Source organism: Monodon monoceros, unplaced genomic scaffold (assembly GCF_005190385.1).
Source record: "Monodon monoceros isolate NGI ecotype Baffin Bay Population unplaced genomic scaffold, NGI_Narwhal_1 Super_Scaffold_20, whole genome shotgun sequence".
In the NCBI taxonomy this organism is placed as follows: domain Eukaryota; kingdom Metazoa; phylum Chordata; class Mammalia; order Artiodactyla; family Monodontidae; genus Monodon; species Monodon monoceros.
Window position 1 is genome coordinate 73,579,836 of NW_021703777.1, and position 23,204 is coordinate 73,603,039.

The 23,204-nt window shown below is 37.0% G+C and overlaps 1 protein-coding gene across 3 annotated transcripts in view; it reads left to right on the top strand.

Annotated features, from left to right (window-relative positions):
* The window catches only part of RFC1 (replication factor C subunit 1), an 83,108-nt gene that overhangs the window by 22,407 nt on the left and 37,497 nt on the right, over window positions 1-23,204 (top strand). For all 3 annotated transcript variants that reach the window (XM_029234604.1, XM_029234602.1, XM_029234603.1), the window contains exons 4-6: window positions 1,355-1,477; window positions 21,217-21,458; window positions 22,302-22,379. In XM_029234604.1, coding sequence (XP_029090437.1) covers window positions 1,355-1,477; window positions 21,217-21,458; window positions 22,302-22,379 — 443 coding nt within the window. The remainder of the gene's footprint in view (window positions 1-1,354; window positions 1,478-21,216; window positions 21,459-22,301; window positions 22,380-23,204) is intronic.

A 23,204-nucleotide genomic window follows, 5' to 3' on the forward strand; every position in this document is an offset into this window, starting at 1 on the left:
AGAAGATCTATTTGGTATGAATTCTTAAAATTAGAAATGTAACCTAAGGAAGCATTTATAGATTGTTAGGATTTTGACAGTGGTAGCAAAGATTCTGACTCATTTTCTAAAAGTACTTGAGTGTTTATCGTGAGTCTTTTACTGCTGTATAGAACTGTAAAGAATTTGAAATAAGTACATATCACCATTTCTCAGTAGTTTCCATCTTTTGGGAAAGTGGAAATTTAATTGTTTGATACATTTTAGAACAATATGAGACAGGATTTAAAAATGCATGGTGAGAGGAAGAGGAAGGACACTAAAGTTTCTGAAACTCCTCTATTGTATTCCAGACGTATACTAGGTATTTATACTTTGTCTTGATTTATATTTAAGTGCTCTGGGTGATTAGATTGTGGGAGACAGAATAATGGCCCCCAAAGATGTCCACACCCTAGTTACTAGAACCTGTGTATATGTTAGGTTACGTGGCAAAAGGGAATTAAAATTGTAGGTGACATTAAGGTTGATAATCAGATGACCTTAAAGTAGGGAGATTATCTGGATGGGCCCAATGTGGTCACAAAGAAGAGGAAGGCAGAAGAAGAGATTTAGAGAGAGATTGACTATGGAAGAAGGTTAGAGAATTAGAGAGATGGCAGCATGAGAAGGACTTTGCCTAATGTTGCAGGCTTTGAAGATGGAGGAAGTGGGGGCCGTGAGCTAAGGAATGCTAGCAGTCACTAGAAACTAGAAAGGTGAGGAAATGGATTCTTCCCTATAGTATCCAGAAAGGATCACAGCCATCCTGATGCTTGATTTTAGCCCAGTGAGACCCAAATTGGATTTCCAACCTCCAGAACTGTGAGATAATACATTTGTGTTGGTTTGTTGTTTTTTTTTTGGCTGCTTCATGCGGCATGCGAGATCTTAGTTCCCTGACCAGGGATAGAACCCGTGACCCCTGCAGTGGAAGCACGGAGTCCTAACCACTGGACCGCCGGCGAATTCCCCATTTGTGTTGTTTTAAGCCACTAAGTTTGTGGTGATTTGTCACAGCAGCAACAGAAAAGTAATACAAAGGCTTAACACTGGATAGAAGGCAGCCTATGAGAATTTATAAAAGAGATTTGCCTTGAAAAGGGTCTTGAGGAATTGGTTAATAATAACCGCTTTAAGGGAATTCTGTGGTGGTCCAGTGGTTAGGACTTGGTGCTTTTACTGCTGTGGGCCCAGGTTTGATCCCTGGTCGGAGAACTAAGATCCTGAAAGATGCATGGCACAGCCAAAAAACAAACAAAACAAAAAAACCCACTTTAAAGACACACTATATTATACTATTTCTTTTCAAAGTTTTAATTTTCCTCTCATTTAGATTCAGAATCAGAGGAGACAGTGCAGGTAAAAAACTCCAAAAAGCGACCAGAAAAATTGCCACTGTCTTCTAAACCTGCTAAAATTCGACACCAGGATCCTGTTACATACATTTCAGAAACAGGTAAGGGTACCGACTGTGTTTATTGTTTTAGAAAAAAGTGCAGTGTGTGTTATGTTCTTGAGCTTCTCGTTGGTATCTAAATGTACCTCCTTCACTTTGAACTGAATTTCTGTTGCCTTTTTTGGTTTGTTGAATTATATTTACCAGGGGAAGGTTGTAATTATCTTTGGCATTTTCTGTGAGTTAAGGGCCAATTACAGGGGAATTGGTTCTTAGAATTTTTTTAAAGTGCTGTATATTGAAGCATATATGTTGAAGCTCTGTCTTGAATCATATATTCAAATATTATTGGGTTGTTTTAAAACTTTTTAATGTAAGTTTTTTTATCTTGGGTGTTAAAGTCATAACAATCTAAGTATATAATGACTGTTCATATTTGTGCTTTATAATCTAGCACAGATGTGACCTGAATTCCTTATATTCTCTGGTGACACAAAAGATTTTAGCATTGGCTTTAAAAAAAAATGATTGTTATTGTATTTATATTTATTTGAGCTGTTTTGAGTGGTCAGAAAATAAGACATTTATAAATGTACACTAATCTTAAGATATCATAGTGTAAATAATTGTTTCATAGATAGTATTCTTTTATGGTGAGGAACCCTGAATTATATTGTCATCTTAGGAAAAAACACTTAGATGGGTTCATTATAAAGTCATTTAGATTTTAGCATTGTTAACTCCTAGAGGAGACCATCTTCAAATTCACAGAACCTGTTTTATCAGTTCCTATATAGAAATTGCTTAAAGGGGCCATGAGAGCATGTGATACCTCATTAGTTTGTTCATCTTAAGGAAAACCTCTGACACCATTATTTTTAGCACTCTGCTACTTGTATTGCTAGTGAAGTGAATACACCTGGTTTGAAGAGACAGGGTAAAAACCACAATTATTTTGACACAGCATGTTACAACTTACATTCAACAGACATTTATTGATTGTCTTTTCTGTCCTAGATACTAGGTGCTGGGATACAAAGATGATTAATAGGTGCTGGGATACAAAGATGATTAAAGACTCCTAAGTACTATAGGAATTGCCTGAGGCTGCAATATACAATAGTCAGGGAGAGGGCTTCATGGAGAGGGTAAGATTTGATCTAACCCTTGATGGATGAGCCCATGATGGAGGGAAAGAACATGTCTGGTTAATAAGATGGGATTATTTAAAGCACAGCATCCAGCACAAGGCTTGATGTATTCGCAGGACACTGAAGAGATTGCTTGCCCACATGATGAGGAATAATGAGAGGTGATGAAGCCAGTTTAGGGAAGATCTTGAAAGCTAGGCAGAGGAATTCCACATAGCAGGGAAAAGGGAACCATTAAAGTTTTTGAACAGATATAGAATGATGAAAATAGTATTTAAGAGTGATTGCTAGTATTTAAGGTGGGAAGGAGAATAGAAAAATCATAATTGGGGAGGCTGAGGCATTTATGGTAATCTACGAGTGAAGTAATGAGAGTCTTAAAAGTTAGCAATAGTTAGGGACTGATCTATAAACATTTTGGGGATGAGTTATAGGTTAGGTTTTTGGATTACCTATGGGCTTCATTCAGCCATGCTATCTATGGTTTACTATTAGGATAATTAGAGAGCTGATGTCATTAGCATGCTTACATGTAAAATTTTTTTATTTTTTAACATCAGCTTTATTGAGATATAATTCACATACCATACAATTAACCTTTAATGGTTTTTTTAATATAATTTAAAAAAATTTATTTTATTTATTTATTTTTGACTGCGTTGGGTCTTTGTTGCTACATGCGGGCTTTCTCTAGTTGCGGCGAGCGGGGGCTACTCTTTGTGGCGGTACGCTGGCTTCTCATTGCAGTTGCTTCCCTTGTTGCGAAGCACGGGCTCTAGGCACGCGGCGTCAGTAGTTGTGGGGCGTGGGCTCAATAGTTTTGGCTCGCGGGCTCTAGAGCAAAGGCTCAGTAGTTGTGGCGCACAGGCTTAGTTGCTCCGCAGCATGTGGGATCTTCCCGGACCGGTGCTCAAACCTGTGTCCCCTGCCGATTCTTAACCACTGAGCCACCAGGGAATCCCCACCTTTAATGTTTTAATGTTATTGGAATTTGCTTTCACGTATGGGCTTGAGAGTATGAAGGTACTCATGGTAGATAAATTGGTCAGTAAGTAGGGAATGAAACAGGAAAGAAGTCCTTGAGTTGTAGAAGGAAGCTGAGACTGGAAGGTCAGAAGCCCTGCCTGGAGGGTACATCCTTAGTTCCCATCTAACAGCTGTGTGACTGGGCTAAAGGGCAGTGAGTCTGTCTCTCTTTCTGTAAAGCAGAAACACTAATTGAATAGGCTAGTTGGGAAAAAATGGGATGATGCATATGAAAGGGCCAGACCCAGTGCCTGAAACATAAATAACAGGCTGTCAAAAGGACAAAATAAAAATGAAAGAAGCCCACAGATGAAGCTTTGTAGGCTCTCTGAAACATTTACATATTTGATAAAGTTGTTTAAATGACCAAAGAGAAAATCTAAGTGACATGAACATATTTTCTGTAAGCTGAGATAAATTTCTTCATTATGGCCTGTGGCAGATTGACTCTTGAACCTTTCTGTTCTGTTGCTAAATATCTGTTCAGGCACGTTGTGCAAATGCGCTCTTCCATTAAAATGCTCCCTCTTACATCTGGCCACCTTTGTCAAGTTTTGAATATGTGGGAGGGATACTAAAACCAGTATGGTGATAGGTTTATTATGTAACCGAAGGTGGTGTGATCAAGCTTTCCAGTGACACCCTGAAAACGTCAAAGTTAGTGTGCAGACAGCGATGGCCTTCAACTGTGGATCAAGGCTATCGTTATCTTGTGATTTTAGGTACACAGAAGGGTCAAACAATTTAAGCTCTGATCACAGGTTTTCTTTAACACGGGACTGTTTATTTCAGACCAGGTATTTTCGAATGTTATTTTCTGAAAAGATAACTAACTATCATCTTATCTGAAATTTTTATGACCATTAGACAGTATTTATATCACCCTGCCAAGGGTATGTACATGTGAAAGTGAATGTTGTCATCTTGTCTTAGCAAAAATTCTTGGGGTACAGTATATCTATCTCATATGATGTTCAGTATTACATAGTATTCTGCTTTTTCCTGGATTTGAGATACAGGAAAGAAGTTAGCTGTTTTTTTGCCTGTTTTATCTTCTCATACTTTTTTATGCCTTGGAATGATAGGTGAATGGGAGAAAAGCCCTTTTCCTTCCCATCATAAAAGAGAATGAGACGGTTAAAAAGAAGTCTGCAATAAAATTAGCATAATAAAATCAGAAATATAATGAGTTTCACAAAAAGAAAAGTGCAGCTTCTTGAAATTAATAAACTAACTAGAAATTTCTTGACCATAAAATAATTTTTATTCTTTTTTTAAGCTAAAACTACATACAAAATTTCAATGCTGGTTATGAATAAGTATTCATATTGTAGAAATAAATATTTATCAGTATATTGGGACTTGCCTGGAGGTCCAGTGGTTAAGACTTCATGCTTCCAATTCTGGGGGCATGGGTTCGATCCTTGGTAAGGGGAACTAAGATCCCACATGCCACGTGGCCAAAAAAAAAATAAATAAAAACCCACAACAACAATTTATCAGTATAAGGTTAAATAAAATATTTGTGGTAATAAAATTGTACTTTTTTTTTTTTTTTTGGAGTTTGGAGCTTCTTGTGGAAAAGGATTATATGATATGATTCAGTTTTAAAAACCTGTTAATTCCAAAAGAAACAATTTTCTTTACTATTGCATATTTTATCTTTTATAAACCAACTTTTTTTTTTTCCTTACAGCATAGCATGCGTAGTGTTTAAGAACATGAGCTCTTGAGTAAAACCTCCTGCCTGGGTTAAACCTTCATTTACCTTCCCTGTGTCTTAGTTTCCTTGTTTGTAAAATGGGGTATTACTAGTACCTACATCAGAAGCCTTTGTGCTTGATCAAATGAGATAATGCTTGAAAAGCAATTAAAATAGTGTCTGTCACATTACTGAAATGCTCAGTAAGTATTAACTGTTACTATTATATTTTGACCTGATCGTATACCTACATCTGCCTTTAAGATTATGCTAAAGACATTTGCTTTTGCTTAGATACTTAGGGCTTTTTTTGATTATATAACTGTGCTTTAGAAATTGTATTTGACCCACTTATGTTATAGATGTTCTTTGTCCAGTATGGGAACTACTACATGTGGCTGTTGAGCACTTGAAATATGATTAGCCCAAATTCAGAATGTTTTACTTGTGAAGTATAGATTTCAAAGACTTACTACAAAAAAAAGGATAAATTATCTTATTAATAATTTTTTAGCATTGATTACATGTTGAAATAATAATCTGAATATGTTAGGATAAGTGAAATATATTATTAAAATTAATTTCATCTGTTTCTTTTTCCTTTTTAAAAATGTGGCTTGCATTTTATTCCTGTTGCACAGTGCTTTATAAACAATGAGAAACATACTTAGGAAATAACCTTACTTTATTTATTTTAAAATATTTATTTATATATTTACTTTGGGTGTACTGGGTCTTAGTTGCTCCATGTGGACTCTTAGTTGTGGCCTGTGGACTTCTTAGTTGTGACATGCATGTGGGATCTAGTTCCCCGACCAGGGATTGAACCTGGGCCCCCTGTGTTGGGAGTGCAGAGTCTTACCCACTGGACCACCAAGGAAGTCTTGGAAATAACCTAACTTTAGAAAATAACCTACTAAGCAACTATACTCCAATAAAAATTAATTTAAAAAGTTAAAAAAGAAAAGAAAATAACCTACTTAACCTACTTCAGGTGCTTTTGGTTGTACTATTACACAGTTCTTTAGGCTATATTGTTATACAGATCTTTAGGCTTATCATTTAGCTCCATGACACACTTTTCATCATCACTTTGTTTGATTAAATTTGTCTTCTATTATGTATTGATTTTTTTAAAGATTTTTTTGATGTGGACTATTTTTAAAGTCTTTGTTGGATTTGTTACAGTATTGCTTCAGTTTTATGTTTTGGTTTTTTGACCGCGAGGCATGTGAGATCTTAGCTCCCCGACCAGGGATCGAACCTGCACCCCCCTGCATTGGAAGGCGAAGTCTTAACCACTGGACTGCCAGGGAAGTCCCTTATTGATTTTTAAAGTACTTTAACTACATTAGTTTCTCATATTACAGGAAAAGGAAAAAAATTGCTTATACATATCTTCATAGCTAACCATTGACTATAGTAAAATGTTCTTGTAGGTTGGTAAAAATCCAAATACTTGTTGTACTGGGTAAATATGTTTACTTTTAGTTGTTTAATGAAGTGAGAGACCTTGAGTTTTGTTTGACACAGGTGACCTTTTCTTATGCAGTTTCATCAGGGGCTGCTTGTGTTTGGTTGAAAATGGTGGGGGTTTTTCCCAATCTTGAGAATTGTTTATGACAGGTAATTTAAAAAAATTTTTTATTGGTGTATAGTTGATTTACAATGTTGTGTTAGTTTCACGTGTACAGCAAAGTGAATATATGCGCATATATATATGTCTCCACTCATTTTTAGATTCTTTTCCCATACAGGTCATAACAGAATATTGAGTCTAGTTCCCTGTGCTATAACAGTAGGTCCTTATTAGTTATCTCTTTTATACATAGTAGTGTGTATATGTCAATCCCAATCTCCCAGTTTATCCCCTCCCCACTTCCCCCCTGGGTAACCATAAGTTTGTTTTCTACATCTGTGACTCTTTTTCTGTTTTGTAAATAAGTTCATCTGTACCATTTTTTTGGATTCCACATATAAGCAATATCATGTGATATTTGTCTTTGTCTGACTTACTTCACTTAGTATGACAATCTCTGGGTCCATCCGTGTTGTGGCAAATGGCATTATTTCATTCTTTTTTATGGCTGCGTAGTATTCCATCATATATATGTACCACATCTTTTTATCCACTCCTCTGTCAATGGACATTTAGGTTGCTTCCATGTCTTGGCTATTGTAAATAATGCTGCAGTGAACATTGGGGTGCATGCATCTTTTCAAATTATGGTTTTCTCCAGATATATGCCCAGGAGTGGGATTGCCAGATAATATGGTAGTTTTATATGTAATTTTTTAAGGAACCTCCTTACTGTTCTCCATAATGGTTGTACCAGTTTACATTCCCACCAACAGTGTAGGAGGGTTTCCTTTTCTCCACACTTTCTCCATCTCTCTACCCCCTCTTCAGCATTTGTTATTTGTAGACTTTTTTTTTTTTTTTTTTTTTTTTGCGGTACGCTGGCCTCTCACTGCTGTGGCCCCTCCTGTTGCGGAGCACAGGCTCCGGATGTGCAGGCTCAGCGGCCATGGCTCACGGGCCCAGCCGCTCCATGGCATGTGGGATCTTCCCAGACCGGGGCACGAACCCACGTCCCCTGCATCGGCAGGTGGACTCTCAACCACTGTGCCACCAGGGAAGCCCTGTAGCCGTTTTAATGATGGCCATTCTGACTGGTGTGAGGTGGTACCTCATTGTTGTTTTGATTTGCATTTCTCTAGTAATTAGTGATGTTGAGCATCTTTTCATGTGATTTTTGGCCCCCTTTATGTCTTCTTTGGAGAAATGTCTATTTAGATCTTCTGCGGATGTTCTGATTGAGCTGTTTTTTTTTTTTTATATTGTATTAAAAAATGTCCAAACAGGAGCTGTTTGTATATTTTGGAGATTAATCCCTTGTTCGTTGCTTCATTTACAAATATTTTCTCCCATTCTGTGGGTTGTTATGACTGGTAATTTTTATTGAGCATGTAAATTCCATAGGCTGATAGTGTTCTTGAAGTTATAATTATTTTGGAGACATTAAGTGGGAAAAAATTGGGAATGTGGTGTTCTCCAGGTTACCATGTAATATCAGTGACTTGTGACTCGGGAAAATAGCAGCAGAAAATATTATTGGGGAATGTGTGTGCTAATTTTTAGTGACATATAGCTTTGTGTACCAGATAAATAGGAATAGATTTCTGTATAGGATAGAGAACTTCTCTTAGATATTTTCAGGGAAACCCAGTGTGGCTGAGACAGAGAATTTCCTGGAAGTGAGAGGAAACCTAAGAACTGTGTATTATATTTCTTTCATTATACTTGTTCAAAAATTAATATGGATTTAAAATCAATATTAAAAGTTAATAATACTATTAATATTTATAGTCTTTATAAGACTATAAAAGAAACTAAGTTTAGATTTTTGAGGATGAGTATTTAGATTAATATTATTCAGAATTACCTAAGTAACACATTCTCACTGAAAAAGAAACAATTCAGATAAAAAATGTTCCATTCCTTCATCCATCCCTTTTGCCCTACATAGCTATATAAATTTAAAAAATATATATGTACACACATGTATATTTACATATATACACGTATTTGAGAGTGGCATCTTGTAACATTTCTGCAGCTTGCTTTTTCATAACTTAGTGTCTCCTTCCCTTCCTCCTTCCTTCTCTCCTTTTCTCCCCTCCCTCCCTCCCCACCCCTCAGCCTCTCTCTCTTTCAATACAGAAAGATTCCTATCTCATCCTTTTAAACTTCTGCATAGTAAATTTTAATAGTATGCATTTAATTTTTCTTATACTCTTATTTGGGATATTGGATTATTGATGTGAACATATTTATGCTTCATTGTAATAGAACATATTTAACCATCAATAAGTGGACAATTCCCAATGAAGGGTATTATCACTTAAAAGAGAATAGAATTTCTTGAGGTTAAGTGGCATTTGTTTTAAGGGTGTAGTTTATTCACCTATATTATGAAGAATAGAAGGGGGTTCCACTTTGTGCTTCTCAGGTCCAGAAAAGGGACTTTATGTTTATCCTTATTAAATTTTTTTTCTGAAAATTTTTTTCTGAAACTCTTACGTTTTTATCTTGTTAGCTTCCAGGGTTTTGTATTCTGATTCTGTCATCTTTTTTTTTTTTTAATTTTACATTTGAATAGTTTCATTTAACAATATTAAATTCTCACTGATTTATTTATTTAACAAACAAACGTGATTGTTCACTGTTTGTGCCCAACAGCATACTGGACAATCTATGAAATAGATAAGAGAATAAAGTTCAGCCCTGTCTTCAAGGGCTTAAACTCTACTGGGGAGATAAGCCTTTTACATAAAAATTGTAATACAAGGAAACAATTAACAGTGATAAAAATATCTTCCAAGGATATTTGGGCATGAGAGAGGTAACTTTTATTTTGGAAGTTCAGGAAACATTTCCTGGGAGAGAGAGAAATTTGAGATAAACGTCAAAGGTTTTGGTAGGATTTAACATGGAGATTTACGTACTGTGTATACTAGAAAGGAGAATAATGTGAAGTTTGGAAATCAGTAGTGCTATTTCATGTGCATTATTCACTACTTTCTAACTTATAGAAAGAGGAAAATCTACTTTAAAAAATTCAATTTATAAACTTTCACAGATTTACTTACACCAGATTAATACTACCTAGTATTGTATCATACCTTGTATTTTCTTAATTACAGTATCATCTGTGTAGGAATCTCTTACTTTACTTGAAACCTCTGTGTCCATGTGAAAGGCAGGGAGAATTCGACCTTAATAATGTTAACATAAATTTTGTCTTGTATACTATTATAAATTTTTTTCAAAACACTTTTATACTGACTTCATGGAATGGAATAACATTATTTATTATATGGCTTATGTTTCCTGTCTGTCTCATTTGATCTTCAAAACTACCTTATATCAGAGCTGACTTGCTTTAAGAAAACTTACTCTCAAAGAATCAATTTTCAATCTAAGGTTGCACAAAGCTTCAGTGTGAAAGAATCCTGTAGTTCTTTGGATGCCCCTCATCCACTTATTTTTTATATCATCTGATTTCATATCTTCTACAAATTTGATAAACCTATCTGTGTATTTCTTTCTGAATCATTAGTAAAATTGTTTAGTATTAAGGGACATGTAAAGAAACCTTTTTCAAAATTGACGTGATCGAATATCAGCATCCTGGATACAGCTTTTCAGTTTCTTCTGAAGAGCTTTGCAATTAGTTAATGAATCTCAGAAACCACTGTTACGTATCTTGTATTTCTCCATCTTGCCATAAATCAGTGCTTCTTAATCAAGGGTGATTTTGCCTTGCAGCAAAAAATCTGGCATATCTGGAGTGCTATTTTTGGTCATCACAACTGGCGGATGCTGTGGCATCTAGTTGGTAGAGGCCAGAGTTGCTACTAAACATCCTATGGTGCACTAGAGAGCCCCCTACAACAATTATTTGGCTCAAGATGTCAATAATGCAGAGGTTAAAAACCCTGCCATAGCCTATCGGAAGACAATTTGGTAGATGCTTTGTTACAGTCCAGACATCCCTGTTTCTAATATTCATCTCATCTACTAGTCCTAAAGAATAAATGATGGCTCAGGCCAGCATAGTTTAATCTCAGTGAGTCTCTGTCTGCTTCTGTTAAATACTCTCTTTTTGGTGTTTGTTTGTTTTTTATTTTAATTTTTTATTGAAGTATAGTTGATTTATAATGTGTTAATTTCTGCTATACAGAAAAGTAATTCAGTCATACATATATGTACATTCTTTTTCATATTCTTTTCCATTATGGTTTATCACAGGATACTGAATATAGCTTACTGTGCTATACAGTAGGACCTTGTTGTTTATCTATTCTATATATAATAGTTTGCATCTGCTAACCCCAAACTCCCGCTCCATCCCTCCCTCCCCCCCCTCCCCCTTGGCAACAACAAGTCTGTTCTCTATGTCTGTGAGTCTGTTTCTGTTTTGTAGATGAGTTCATTTGTGTCATTTTAGATTCCACATATAAGTGGTATCATATGGTATTCGTCTCTCTTTCTGACTTCAGTTAGTATGATAATCTCTAGTTGCATCCATGTTGCTGCAAATGGCATTATTTCATTCTTTTTTATGGCTGAGTAGTATTCCATTGTATATATGTACCACATCTTTATCCATTCATCTGTCGATGGACATTTAGGTTGTTTCCATGTCTTGGCTGTTGTGAATAGTGCTGCTGTGAACACTGGGGTGCACGTATCTTTTTGAATTATAGTTTTGTCCAGATATATGCCCAGTAGTGGGATTGCTGGTTCATACGGTAGTTCTATTTTTAGTTTTCTGAGGAACCTCCGTGCTGTTTTCCATAGTGGTTGCACCAACTTACATTCCCACCAATAGTGTAGAAGGGTTCCCTTTTCTCCACCCCCTCTTCAGCATTTGTTATTTGTTGACTTTTTAATGATGGCCATTCTAACTGGAGTGAGGTGATATCTCATTGTAGTTTTGATTTGCATTTCTCTAATAATTAGCCATGTTGAGCAGCTTTTCATGTGACTGTTGGCCATCTGTAAATACTCTCTTTTTGCCCTGCTCTTATATTGTTGTGTAGAACTGTAACCAAACCTTTCTCCTTCTATATTTCTGTAGTTGGGGATCTGCCTTTCTCTTTTCGACAATTAGGACTCCATTTCTCCTCTTTAATCTTTAGAGACTTCTTCCATTTTATATGATGATTCAAGGTCACAGATATCCTTTAGCAATTTCATTCCCAAATTCATTTTGACTAGAGCATCATTATAAGAGCTAGATTCTTTCTTGTAGTCTTTTTTCCCTAGTTTGCTCTTCAGTCCCCTTTCAGTAGTGCATATTATGAGACCTGAAAAAAAAATCAGTGGCATATGAAGAAGGAGAACTGAAAAGGACATAGTGAATAATGAAGCACTAGAGTATCTGGAATGATTATTGAGTGTCTGAAACATCTTTGAAAATGAACAGACTGTTGTTTTCTGGTGACACATATTTTGTTGTCAGGTACTTCTGAAAGTATGAGAGATACAGGATCGTATTCGAGAATGCTAAGGAAGTAGGATTATGTTACGAAAATGTCATTAAGCACTAATAAAACAATATACAGGTGATTTATACTTGGTCTTAGCATAGAAACCAGCGTTGTTATGTCCTCTCATGTGCGGGGAAGTGGAATGTGAATGGAAGTGGTGAATCGCATTGCTGAACCACTCCCTTAACTCTTCCGGTCAGTCGAGTTTTCCTTCTGTTGCCTGTTTCATGCTTTAGAGTTGTAAGAAGCTCTGGATAATGTACCTGTGGCTAGTCGTCTAAGCCCTCCCTCCCCTAACCCTGAACCTCCTTTTTCTTCTCCTGTGAGATGCAGTGGAGATGGAGGAAGGAGGTGAGTAAGTAGTAAAATGTTCCACTTTCTTCTCCTGCATTGTTTTCTTAGTAATTGAAACCAGCTGTGACTTTCCATGGCCTGTTCTTCCTGCTCTGGGGAGGACTCTATATGGTAGATAACATCACAGCACAAGCCAGTACTTTTTTCTCTTAATGATAAATATCATTACTTAGCTACCTCACTAGACCTCATGAATTATTAAGTAATTTTATTCTTAAAATATAACTGACTCCATTTGATTCTAAGAGGATTTATTAGTAAAGAATCATGATATCTCTAAATTTCTTGATTAAGGATGAGCAGTCTCAGTTTTATTTCATTATACTGAAATATATCTGATTCACCACATAAATCATTCAGTGATTCACCCCAGAATGTCCGATTCTCACACCCCATAAGCGGTGCAAAGATGATATGTGTAGTTTCTTTTCCAACCACTTAATAAACAAATATTTATTGAAGACTTGGAATATGCATGAACCTTTCTCTATGTCCACAACCAAAATGACAGTTTGGATTTTTGACTCAAGGAAGTATTGAAAAGGAACTTAGTAGAAAAAGGCTCTAAAGACTCAGATTCCCATTTTAGTTTTTGACTTGTTGCAAAATAAATTATTTTTAATCTCTGTAACCAGATTCTCTAGGATGGTCTCCATTAATTTGGTTTCTGTGTATTTCACACTGAGGGAAAAAAATCAGAATCCCAAACTCTCAGCAGTAGGAACTTCAGAATTAGATTTTTTTAGAGACCTGCACATTATTTTCTTGCTCTTTCATTTGTTATCCTTTTAAATAAATGAATGTATCTTACTCAGAGTGGCAAAGCAATCTTCTCTTCCAGGCAATTCCTCTGCTGTATGTTGGATAATGCTAGTTTACGTGGTGATTCTTACCACATTTGAGGTTATGTTGTATATAAATAAAAATAAATGGTGTTTTTATAAGGAGTCAGATATCCTGGGGGGAGGTTCTAAGTGTTCCGTTGCCCATGATTTTCAACTAGGTCACAGAAATTTGACTTAGATCTATTTATCATTATCTTAAGTTAATGCGAAGAAGAGAACACAGTTTTGCCTTTGGCTTCTGACAAGGCAGAACAAATTTAGGCTTATTAGAAAACAAGAACAAATGTTAAAAAAGAAAAACAACCATAACTTTATTTGGGATGTTTCATGTCTACACACTGTGTAGAATCGTAAAATATTTATTTTACATAAGGATGGTCACAGCCTTATAGTTACAGGTCCATGTAACTATAAGGACTGTGGAGAAGTTCACAAATCACAGGGCACTAAATAAGCATTAAATCAAGCAAGTCAATATTTTTTTTCCTTTTTGCATAACTGTATTTCACTAGAATTGCTCCTGTTTTCCAAGGGGACTTGGAGAACCATTTATTTTGTGGTTAATAGAGAACAAAGGACCTTGTATACAATTTTTGCTCAGTACAGTGAAAACATACTTGAAATTTCATGCGGAATATTTCCATATTTTTTCTTGAAAATTACATTTTTACTCAGTATTTATGAAAATGTTTATAAAATTATGTCTGTGTTTAGATGTAGTATATTTTTGGGATCTGTAGCTTGAAGACATTGTTAACTTTAAACCCATTGTAAAAAGATCTCTAGTAGAGAAGGCTATGGAAAGAAGCTCTCTTTTAGGAGTGATGTTTAAGGCTAACCTAAAGAACAAAGTGATGCATTTTTGGTTTTTTGCCAGCTTAATTTTACTGTTTTCATAATTTTTTTTTGAGCTTTGAAATTTGGGCTTAATTTTTTATGACTGCATGAATTCATTGTATGACTAGATCACAATGTATATAGCTCTTCCACTTTTAATTATTTTTGTTGCCTACATTTTTAATGTTTTTAGTAGTGTGATGAATATATTTGTATATAAATGTTTGTCAGCACCTCTCATTATCTCTAAGAATTACTATGCTAAAGGTTATGAACTTCTTTAAGGTTCTAGATATATTTTGCCCAGTTGCTTTCTAGAGAAGTCATACTGTTGGATTGACCAAAAAGTTCGTTGAGGTTTTTCATAAGATGTTACGGAAAAACCCAAACAAACTGTTTTGGCTAACCCAGTAGTTTACACTTTCATAGTTAGTGTTTATATTAGTACAGACTTATCACATTCTCACCAGTATTGAGTATAGTAGCTACAAAATCTATGTGACTATCCACAGATTTTTCACAATTATAGAAGGAAAAATCTTAAAAGAGTTTGTCTGGTCCAACATTTTGCAGAGGACAACGAATCCCAGATAATTAATTAAAATAACAATAGAAAGCCGAAGTCAGGTTAGCATTTTAGTTTTCTGGACTTCTGGTTCAGTAATGTTTTCACCAGAGAATACTGCTTTATTGTTTATTGAATGTTTATTATAACATGGCGAGGTACTATACTGGGCACTTTGATTTTTAAAAATCTAATCTTTCCAATAACCCAAATGGTGAGTGGTTTGAAACTTTACCATTTGTAGGGAAGAGGAGCTAAAGAAGAGAACGAAGGCAGTCTTCAAACACTGAATGTGAAAAAAGATTAATTAGGGAAAATAGGTGGAATTCACAGGGAAGTGTTTTGGCTTAATGTAAGGAAGAACTTTTCTAAAGAATACAGTAGTGCTGTTCACCAAAGAAAGAGGAGGTCACGTTGAATTACACTGCTCCATTTTGAAAGTATTTAAGGCCAGTCTGCGTTTGCCAGGAATGTGGAAAATGGAATCCATGTATGGAATAAGAGAACTAGTTGACTAAAGATAATGCATTATAAAGAATGTGGTAGAGTACCTGGCATGGAGTTTAATGCTCAATAATGATAACTATTATAAACTAATTGTATCATAAATTAGATAAAAAGATACCATGAAGCCCCTGAAGCTAGTGACAGAATAAGCAGAGAAGCTAATGAATGATGAAATAAGTAAGCAAAGAAAAATGGAGAGGAGGGAGAAACTAAAGCCAAACCTCTTCTGTCTCAGAAAGCCAAGGGGACGGAGAGTTTCTAGGAGATAGTCAATTTGTTGTAAAATATTAGATGTAGGTTAAAAAGAAAGAGAAGTGTAATATACAGATAAAAAAGATACGATGAAAGAAATGAAAAATCACCCACAATCCCCTATCCAGAGATGAAAGGTGAAAACATTTTATTCTTTTCAGATCTTTGAACATGAATTTAAAAGCATATCTATAAATATATAGATGGGTAGATTTAGATATATCACTAAACATCTTGTAATATCTCTTTTATCGTTTAATACACATATGAATATCTTGATGTCAGTAAATATGGATATGCATTATAATTTTCTGTTGCTGCATAATTCATTACATGGTTGAACATAATAGTAGGTATTCAGGTTATTTGTTTTCTCACTTTATAAACAATGTTCACTTATCTCTATCTTTGGTGCAACTGTCATAGTTGAGGCTGTCTTTTTTGCCTAAACTGTATTAGTCCCTTAATTTTTCCTTCATCTTTTCTTGCCCTCTTGCAGTCTGTTCTCCATACTTTTATTTATTTTATTTTTTTTGTTTGTTTGTTTTTTGCGGTACGCGGGCCTCTCACTGTTGTGGCCTCTCCCGTTGCGGAGCACAGGCTCCGGACACGCAGGCTCAGTGGCCATGGCTCACGGGCCCAGCCGCTCCGCGGCATGTGGGATCTTCCCGGACCGGGGCACGAACCCGTGTCCCCTGCATCGGCAGGCGTACTCTCAACCACTGTGCCACCAGGGAAGCCCTCCATACGTTTGAATGAACAAATGCCATGATAAGCATTTTTGTACATATATCTTTGTGTACGTGTTCATTTGTTTTTTTTTTTTTTGGCCTCGGTGTGCAGCATGTGGGATCTTCGTTCCCAGACCAGGGATCGAACCTTTGCCCCCTGCAGTGGAAGCGTGGGGTCTTACCCACTGGACCACCATGGAAGTCCCTGTTTTTATTTATTTATTTTAAATTTTATTTAGTTAACTTATTTATTTTTGGCTGCGTTGGGTCTTCGTTGCGGTGCGCGGGCTTCTCATTGCGGTGGCTTCTCTTTTTGCAGAGCCCAGGCTTTAAGCCCGTGGGCTTCAGTAGTTGTGGCTCGTGGGGTCTAGAGTGCGGGCTCGTTAGTTGTGGTGCACGGGCTTAGTTGCCCCGCTGCATGTGGGATCTTCCTGGACCAGGGCTCGAACCCGTGGCCCTGCATTGGCAGGTGGATTCCTAACCACTGCGCCACCAGGGAAGACCCCCTGTTTTGTTTTTAGACTAGTTAGTTAGAAGTGGAATTGCTGGGACTTTCCTGGTGATCCAGTGGGTAAGACTGTGCTTCCAATGCAGGGGGCCCAGGTTGGATCCCTGGTCAAGGAACTAGATGCCACATGCATGCTGCAACTAAAGATCCCGTGTGCCGCCATGAAGATCCTGCGTGCAGTGACTAAGACCTGGTGCGGCCAAAATTTAAAAAAATTAAAAAAAGAAGTGGAATTGCTGGGTCCAACTAATGGGTATGCATATGTGAGGTTTTGATACATGTTGCAAGATTGCCCCCCATAAAGATTTTTTTAATTTACTATTTAAAAATACTATTGCCTATTGCGTATGTAAAGGTCCCATTTCCCTACACCCTTGCCAACAATCTTTTTAATCTGATAGTCTTAGAAATTCTTGATCTCACTAGATTTCATGCTCATCTGTCACCTGTGAATATTTATGAGATTGCTGGAGAAAGCGTTAAGCTAGGGATTGCAAATATCTACAATACCATTGTTTCCCTTTCTGAGTCTATACCAGATATCAGTGATTGATCTTGTTTGAGTTAATTGCTCAAGGACAGTTACAATATTTTATATACTAAGGAAGTTCTTGAGTGTAGGGGAAGAACTATAACAGAAAAACATAGTGGTTGACTTGGTCCGTTCAGTTCTGGGATTTTCTGTCATACTGCTTGTACACATGGCTAGGGGTAGTGGAAATGGAATGTTACTGCTTTGGGCATTTTTAAAGTGAGGGAGAAACTAGTAGAAGACTGTCATTTTGCAGATACAATTTAATTTTGTCCTTTCTCCATTAAGGAAATCCTTCCTTCCCAGAAGTACAGTTGTTGAATTCAAAACAAACCAAGTAAAAATTATAAAATTTAATAAGCTCTCGATAAGATTGGAAGTCTTGTCTTGTATACACTAGATATGCTTTTAACTTTGCACTTACTGCCTAAGGAGATATATTGGATATCTATACTTAGGAGGTTCCAGTTTTGTGGCTTTCTTATTTTATTTTATTTTTATTAAAGCCAGGATATCAGCAATGTTATTATTATTTGTTAAAATAAATTTATTTATTTATTTATTTATTTATTTATTTTTGGCTCCATTGGGTCTTCGTTGCTGCACGTGGGCTTTCTCTATTTGCGGCAAGCGGGGGCTACTCTTCATTGCGGTGCACGGGCTTCTCGTTGCAGTGGCTTCTCTTGTTGCGGAGCATGAGCTCTAGGTGCGCGGGCTTCAGTAGTTGTGGCTCACGGGCTCTAGAGCACAGGCTTAGTAGTTGTAGCGTACAGACTTAGTAGCTCCGTGGCATGTGGGATCTTCCCGGACCAGGGATTGAACCTGTGTCCCCTACATTGGCAGGAGGATTCTTAACCAGTGCGCCACCAGGGAAGTCCCAGCAATGTTAATTTTGTTTTGAATCTTCTTTTAAGGACATTTCATATAATTTGTTTTGACTGCTAAGGTAGAATAGTTTGTTGTTGAATGCTACTGGTTTGGTTACGCTACAGCTTAACTGTGTCTAGAGATTTAAAATAGACAAACCTTAAATTATAAAAAATTGGATTTCAGTAATATAACAATTCTTCATGTTGTTATCTTAGAGAAGAAGGAAGGAGTTTCAGATTATGTTCTCAGTGGTTACTAGGACTGTTATGAGTGATTTGCATGGCTATTGTACCTAAGTGGAATGGGGATAATGTCACCTAGCCTTTGCAGAACCATCTGAAGCAGATGGCAGAGGCAGAGAAGGACTCGTCATGTAGGAAGAACAGATATATGAGTGACTGAACTTAGTCTGTTGACTCTTGTCAATACATGGATTGAAATCTGGTACGTGTATCAAGCCTTGGATGTGCTTAGAAAGATTGATGAATGAATTTTTAATTTAATCTTGAAGGTAGATTGGCTATAGTTGAAGATAAGAAAACAAGTATGCTTTAACTAAAATCTTTGGTTGCAGGTTAAGAAGAAAACCTAGCTTGTTGTAAGCAAAATGGAATTTATTAGAAGGCCATTGCTGAATGTCATTGAATGCAAAAATAAACCTTTAGCACCTTAGTTTAAACACATGAGTTCAGCAAACTGATCAAGGGTAAGATTCACCCCACCTTGTTCAGGTGCTCACTCCTGGTCCTGTTTGTGATGGCAAGGAATATGGAACCATCTAATAAATATATCTGTGGTTATTGGAGGCCCTTGGAGGGTGGAGTGGGGTGTAAGTCCTTAGGGAAAGTAGGCTTATAGTGAACTGTATGGACATCCTCAGAGGTGTCTACTCTGCTCTTGCTTTAAATAGTGGATTACTTTTTACATTTAGTACTCAGAAACCTGTAAGTTATTTATGCTTTGTAAAGTTTATAGTTTAATTTTAATATAAATATAATAATTAGAGAGTAAGGCTAAATCCTTTTTGATTTTTACATATCTTGGATACTTTTTTGTTTGAGATGGCAGCACCTAGGAACAGCACAGTGCTTGGCACGTATGACCCTTAGCAAACCCTAGTAGTTGAATGAGTACTTGAGAGGAGGTAAGACCCATTCATGTGTGGCCTTGAACACCAAACTTACAAAGTGAACCCTCCCTCCCCCACATTGACCTGACCTAGTCTTTACGGCTGCCTTTTAGATTTTTCTTTTTATTGGATTTCTTTTGTTATTAGGCCAAAGTAAAAAGCTTTTTATCTTGTGAATCACTGAATCAAACAAAAAAGTTTACTGAGGCCCTTTTGAGGTGCATTTTTGGGGTCTTTAATTATCTATGCATTGTCATGAGTGCTTAGAAAGACTTTTTTTTTTTTTTTTTTTTGTGGTACACAGGCCTCTCACTGGTGTGGCCTCTCCGGTTGCGGAGCACAGGCTCCGGACGCGCAGGCTCAGCAGCCATGGCTCACGGGCCCAGCCGCTCCGCGGCATGTGGGATCTTCCCGGACCAGGGCACAAACCTGTGTCCCCTGTATCGGCAGGCGGACTCTCAACCACTGCGCCACCAGGGAAGCCCTAGAAAGACTTTTAAAACCAGATGTTCAATGGAAACTTTCTGGAAAGAAAATGTTACAAGACAAAGTGTTTATACAGTCTTCAATGAATGGTTAGATACTGCTAGATACTCCACCTTCGATGTATAGCTAGACTCTGACAACTTCGTAACACCTCTGCAAATACCACCCTAGTCCGAGGCTTCAGCATTTCTTCTGGAACTGTGTAGAATATCTTCCTAAATGGTCTCCCTGCATTCGCTTTTATCCCTTGACAGTGTGTTCTCCAAAGGATGTGACTTAAGTTGGATTACGCACAACTCTGCTGAAAATTCTCTGGTGGATTCCCATTCTAAAATAAAACCTAAAATTCCTTCTGTGATCTACAGAGTTCTATGGGATTTGGCCTCTACCTCTCTCACCTTAACTCTTGTGGTGTACCCCCTTCATTCTGCTGCAGTCACAGGGATCTCCAAGCACACTCAGTTTAAGGCTTCTGCACTTGTAGTTTTCATTGCCTGAACATTCTTGCCTGAGGTAACTTCATTTCAGGGCTCTGTTCAAATGTGGCTTATCAAAGAAGCTTTCCCTGACTACTCTGTCTAAAAGAGCACCCTTCATCACTCTCTAATTCTTTCATTCTGTCTTACTTTTTTTTTTTTTTTTTGCGGTACTCGGGCCTCTCACTGCTGTGGCCTCTCCCGTTGCGGAGCACAGGCTCCGGACACGCAGGCTCAGTGGCCGTGGCTCATGGGCCCAGCCGCTCTGCGGCATGTGGGATCTTCCCGGACTGGGGCACAAACCTGTGTCCCCTGCATCGGCAGGCGGACTCTCAACCACTGCGCCACCAGGGAAGCCCCTGTCTTACTTTTCTTCATAGCACGTATAACTTGACAGTATATGTTTATTTATTTCTGTATCTGTTTCCTCTTCTAGGTTCCAAGCTCCATGACGGGAGGGATTTTGTCTTTTTTATTTGCTGCTGTATCCTCAGTGCCTAGCACATAATGGATGCTCAGTAATTATTTGTTGAATACATGAGTAAATATACACGTTTGTGTACTCTGGGTAGTAATTGGGGGAGATGGTGTATTACAGACCTGGCACTGGTAAATGTGAGGATAACTGTTGAATTTAGGAGATAGGAAGAAAAGAAAATCATTAGCATCCCATAGCACTTGTATATTTTTTATAAAGTTGGTGGAAGTGGTTGCTTTTGTAATCAGAATTGATATTTTACAAGCCATATTTGGTCATATTTCATTTAAGATGAAGAAGACGACTTTGTGTGTAAGAAGGCAGCCTCTAAATCAAAAGAGAATGGAGGATCTCCAAATAGTTATCTTGGAGCATCAAACATGAAAAAGAATGAAGAAAACACTAAGACACTAAACACTAAGAATAAGCCTTTGTCACCAATGAAGCTTACCCCCACATCAGTGCTTGATTATTTTGGAACTGCAAGTGTCCAAAGATCGGCTAAGAAGATGGTGGCAAGCAAAAGAAAAGAGGTGAGTGTTCTACAGGCAAGCAAGAATGTTCAGGATTTGTACCCGTTCAGTTATTAATAAGAGGTGAAATTGGATTTTATGAATAGACCAACATTTTATTGATGAAAATAATTTTCCTATGATTATGGGTAAAATGTAATTGCTATTATGTTGGAGGACGACCAAGTTAGAATATCACACATTTAAGTTTTTGATGTTTGAAAGTGAGAAAAGATCATTTAAATCATAAGAATAAATTATGATTCTTAGAATTTAAATACTCGAATGCAAACTCATTTTACTCTTGACCTCAGACAATATAATTGTTCCCAAATGAGGTCATGAACACATAACTTAGAATAGAGCTTCCCTGTGCTATATTTGTGACCTACTCTATTTTGGCTGATGTTGGATTCATCTTTTCCTGGACATTTAGGAAACAAATACAGATAAGTTAGTGAAAGTAGTTCCCTGCGTGGAAGCCTGCCGAGCAGTGTGTGTGTTGATTTCATCAGTACCTCCATTAGACAGTGTAATCTTTCTCATGTGTTGGTGTGCCAATTTTCTGGACTACTTCTGAAGCGAAGACATTAGTCTCTAGGGTTTTTTTTGGGTACTTCTTTTGAACATTTCAATAGAATTCAGTGAGAATCATCTGTCTGTAGCATATTTGCTTGTTAAGAAATTGGATGTGGTCACGGAGTAGCCATGAACATAATTTTTTGGCTGGTGTGCATTGAGTCTATTTCATAACTGATACATTTATCTCTCATTGGTGTATTTATTTAGCTACAGTTAAGAAAAAGCACCTTACTTTGAACTTAAGGTTTATGCTGATCTTGCTTGATTTTCCTTGAAATATAGCCTCCACAGAATGCAGATGATTCCAGATTAAATGATGAAGCCATCGCCAAGCAATTGCAACTTGATGAAGATGCAGAGGTATTAGCATTTTCTGTAGATATCATTAGCACCTTGATGTTGTCACTTGCTATTTAGTCTACCCAGGCAGGCGATTAAGATAGTTCTAGTTTCATTTTGGATTGAGCCTCATTGTAAGAGTTATGTGTAAAATAAGTTAAAATCTAATACTATATGAAAATCTAAGTTTATATAAAAGATAAATGATGAGAGCAGGGGATAACTAAAGATTTATTATTAGATTTCTTTGAATGGAAGCCTCCTTTATTTTAAAGCCTCCTTTAAAATAATTTAACTTGGTCATATCTCTTCTCTTTCCCCTCTGGGCAATCTCATCTATTCCTCTGGCTTTAAGTACTATGCATATGCTGGTGATCTCTAAATCTATCTTCAGTTCAGAGTGCCCTTTGTAGTGAACCTGTTATATTCATCCAGTAAGTATTTATCGAGCACTTACCGAGTGCGTGGCACACTTCTAGGTGTTAAGGATACTGAAATTAAAAAAAAAAAGTCAGATCATTATAAATGCCACGAGGAAAAGTAAAGGAATAGATGTTTGGTGTGATCAGTGGGGTTATGAGTGTTCTATTTGAAACACGGGGGTTAGGAAAACCCCTCTGAGGAAGTGACATTGGGGCACATAATTCATGATAATGGTGAGCCGTGGGGCTTCCTTCTACCTGGAGGAAGGTTTCCTCTAAACATAGAGAATAGCAGGTGTAAGCATCCTGAGGTAGAAATGTTTGAGTTTGATGAGTTTGGAAGAAATGGCCAGCAGCAAATCCTGTTATGTCATGACTGGTCTTTGGTACCTACCAGGACTTGGGATGGTAAGGAGTTTGGATT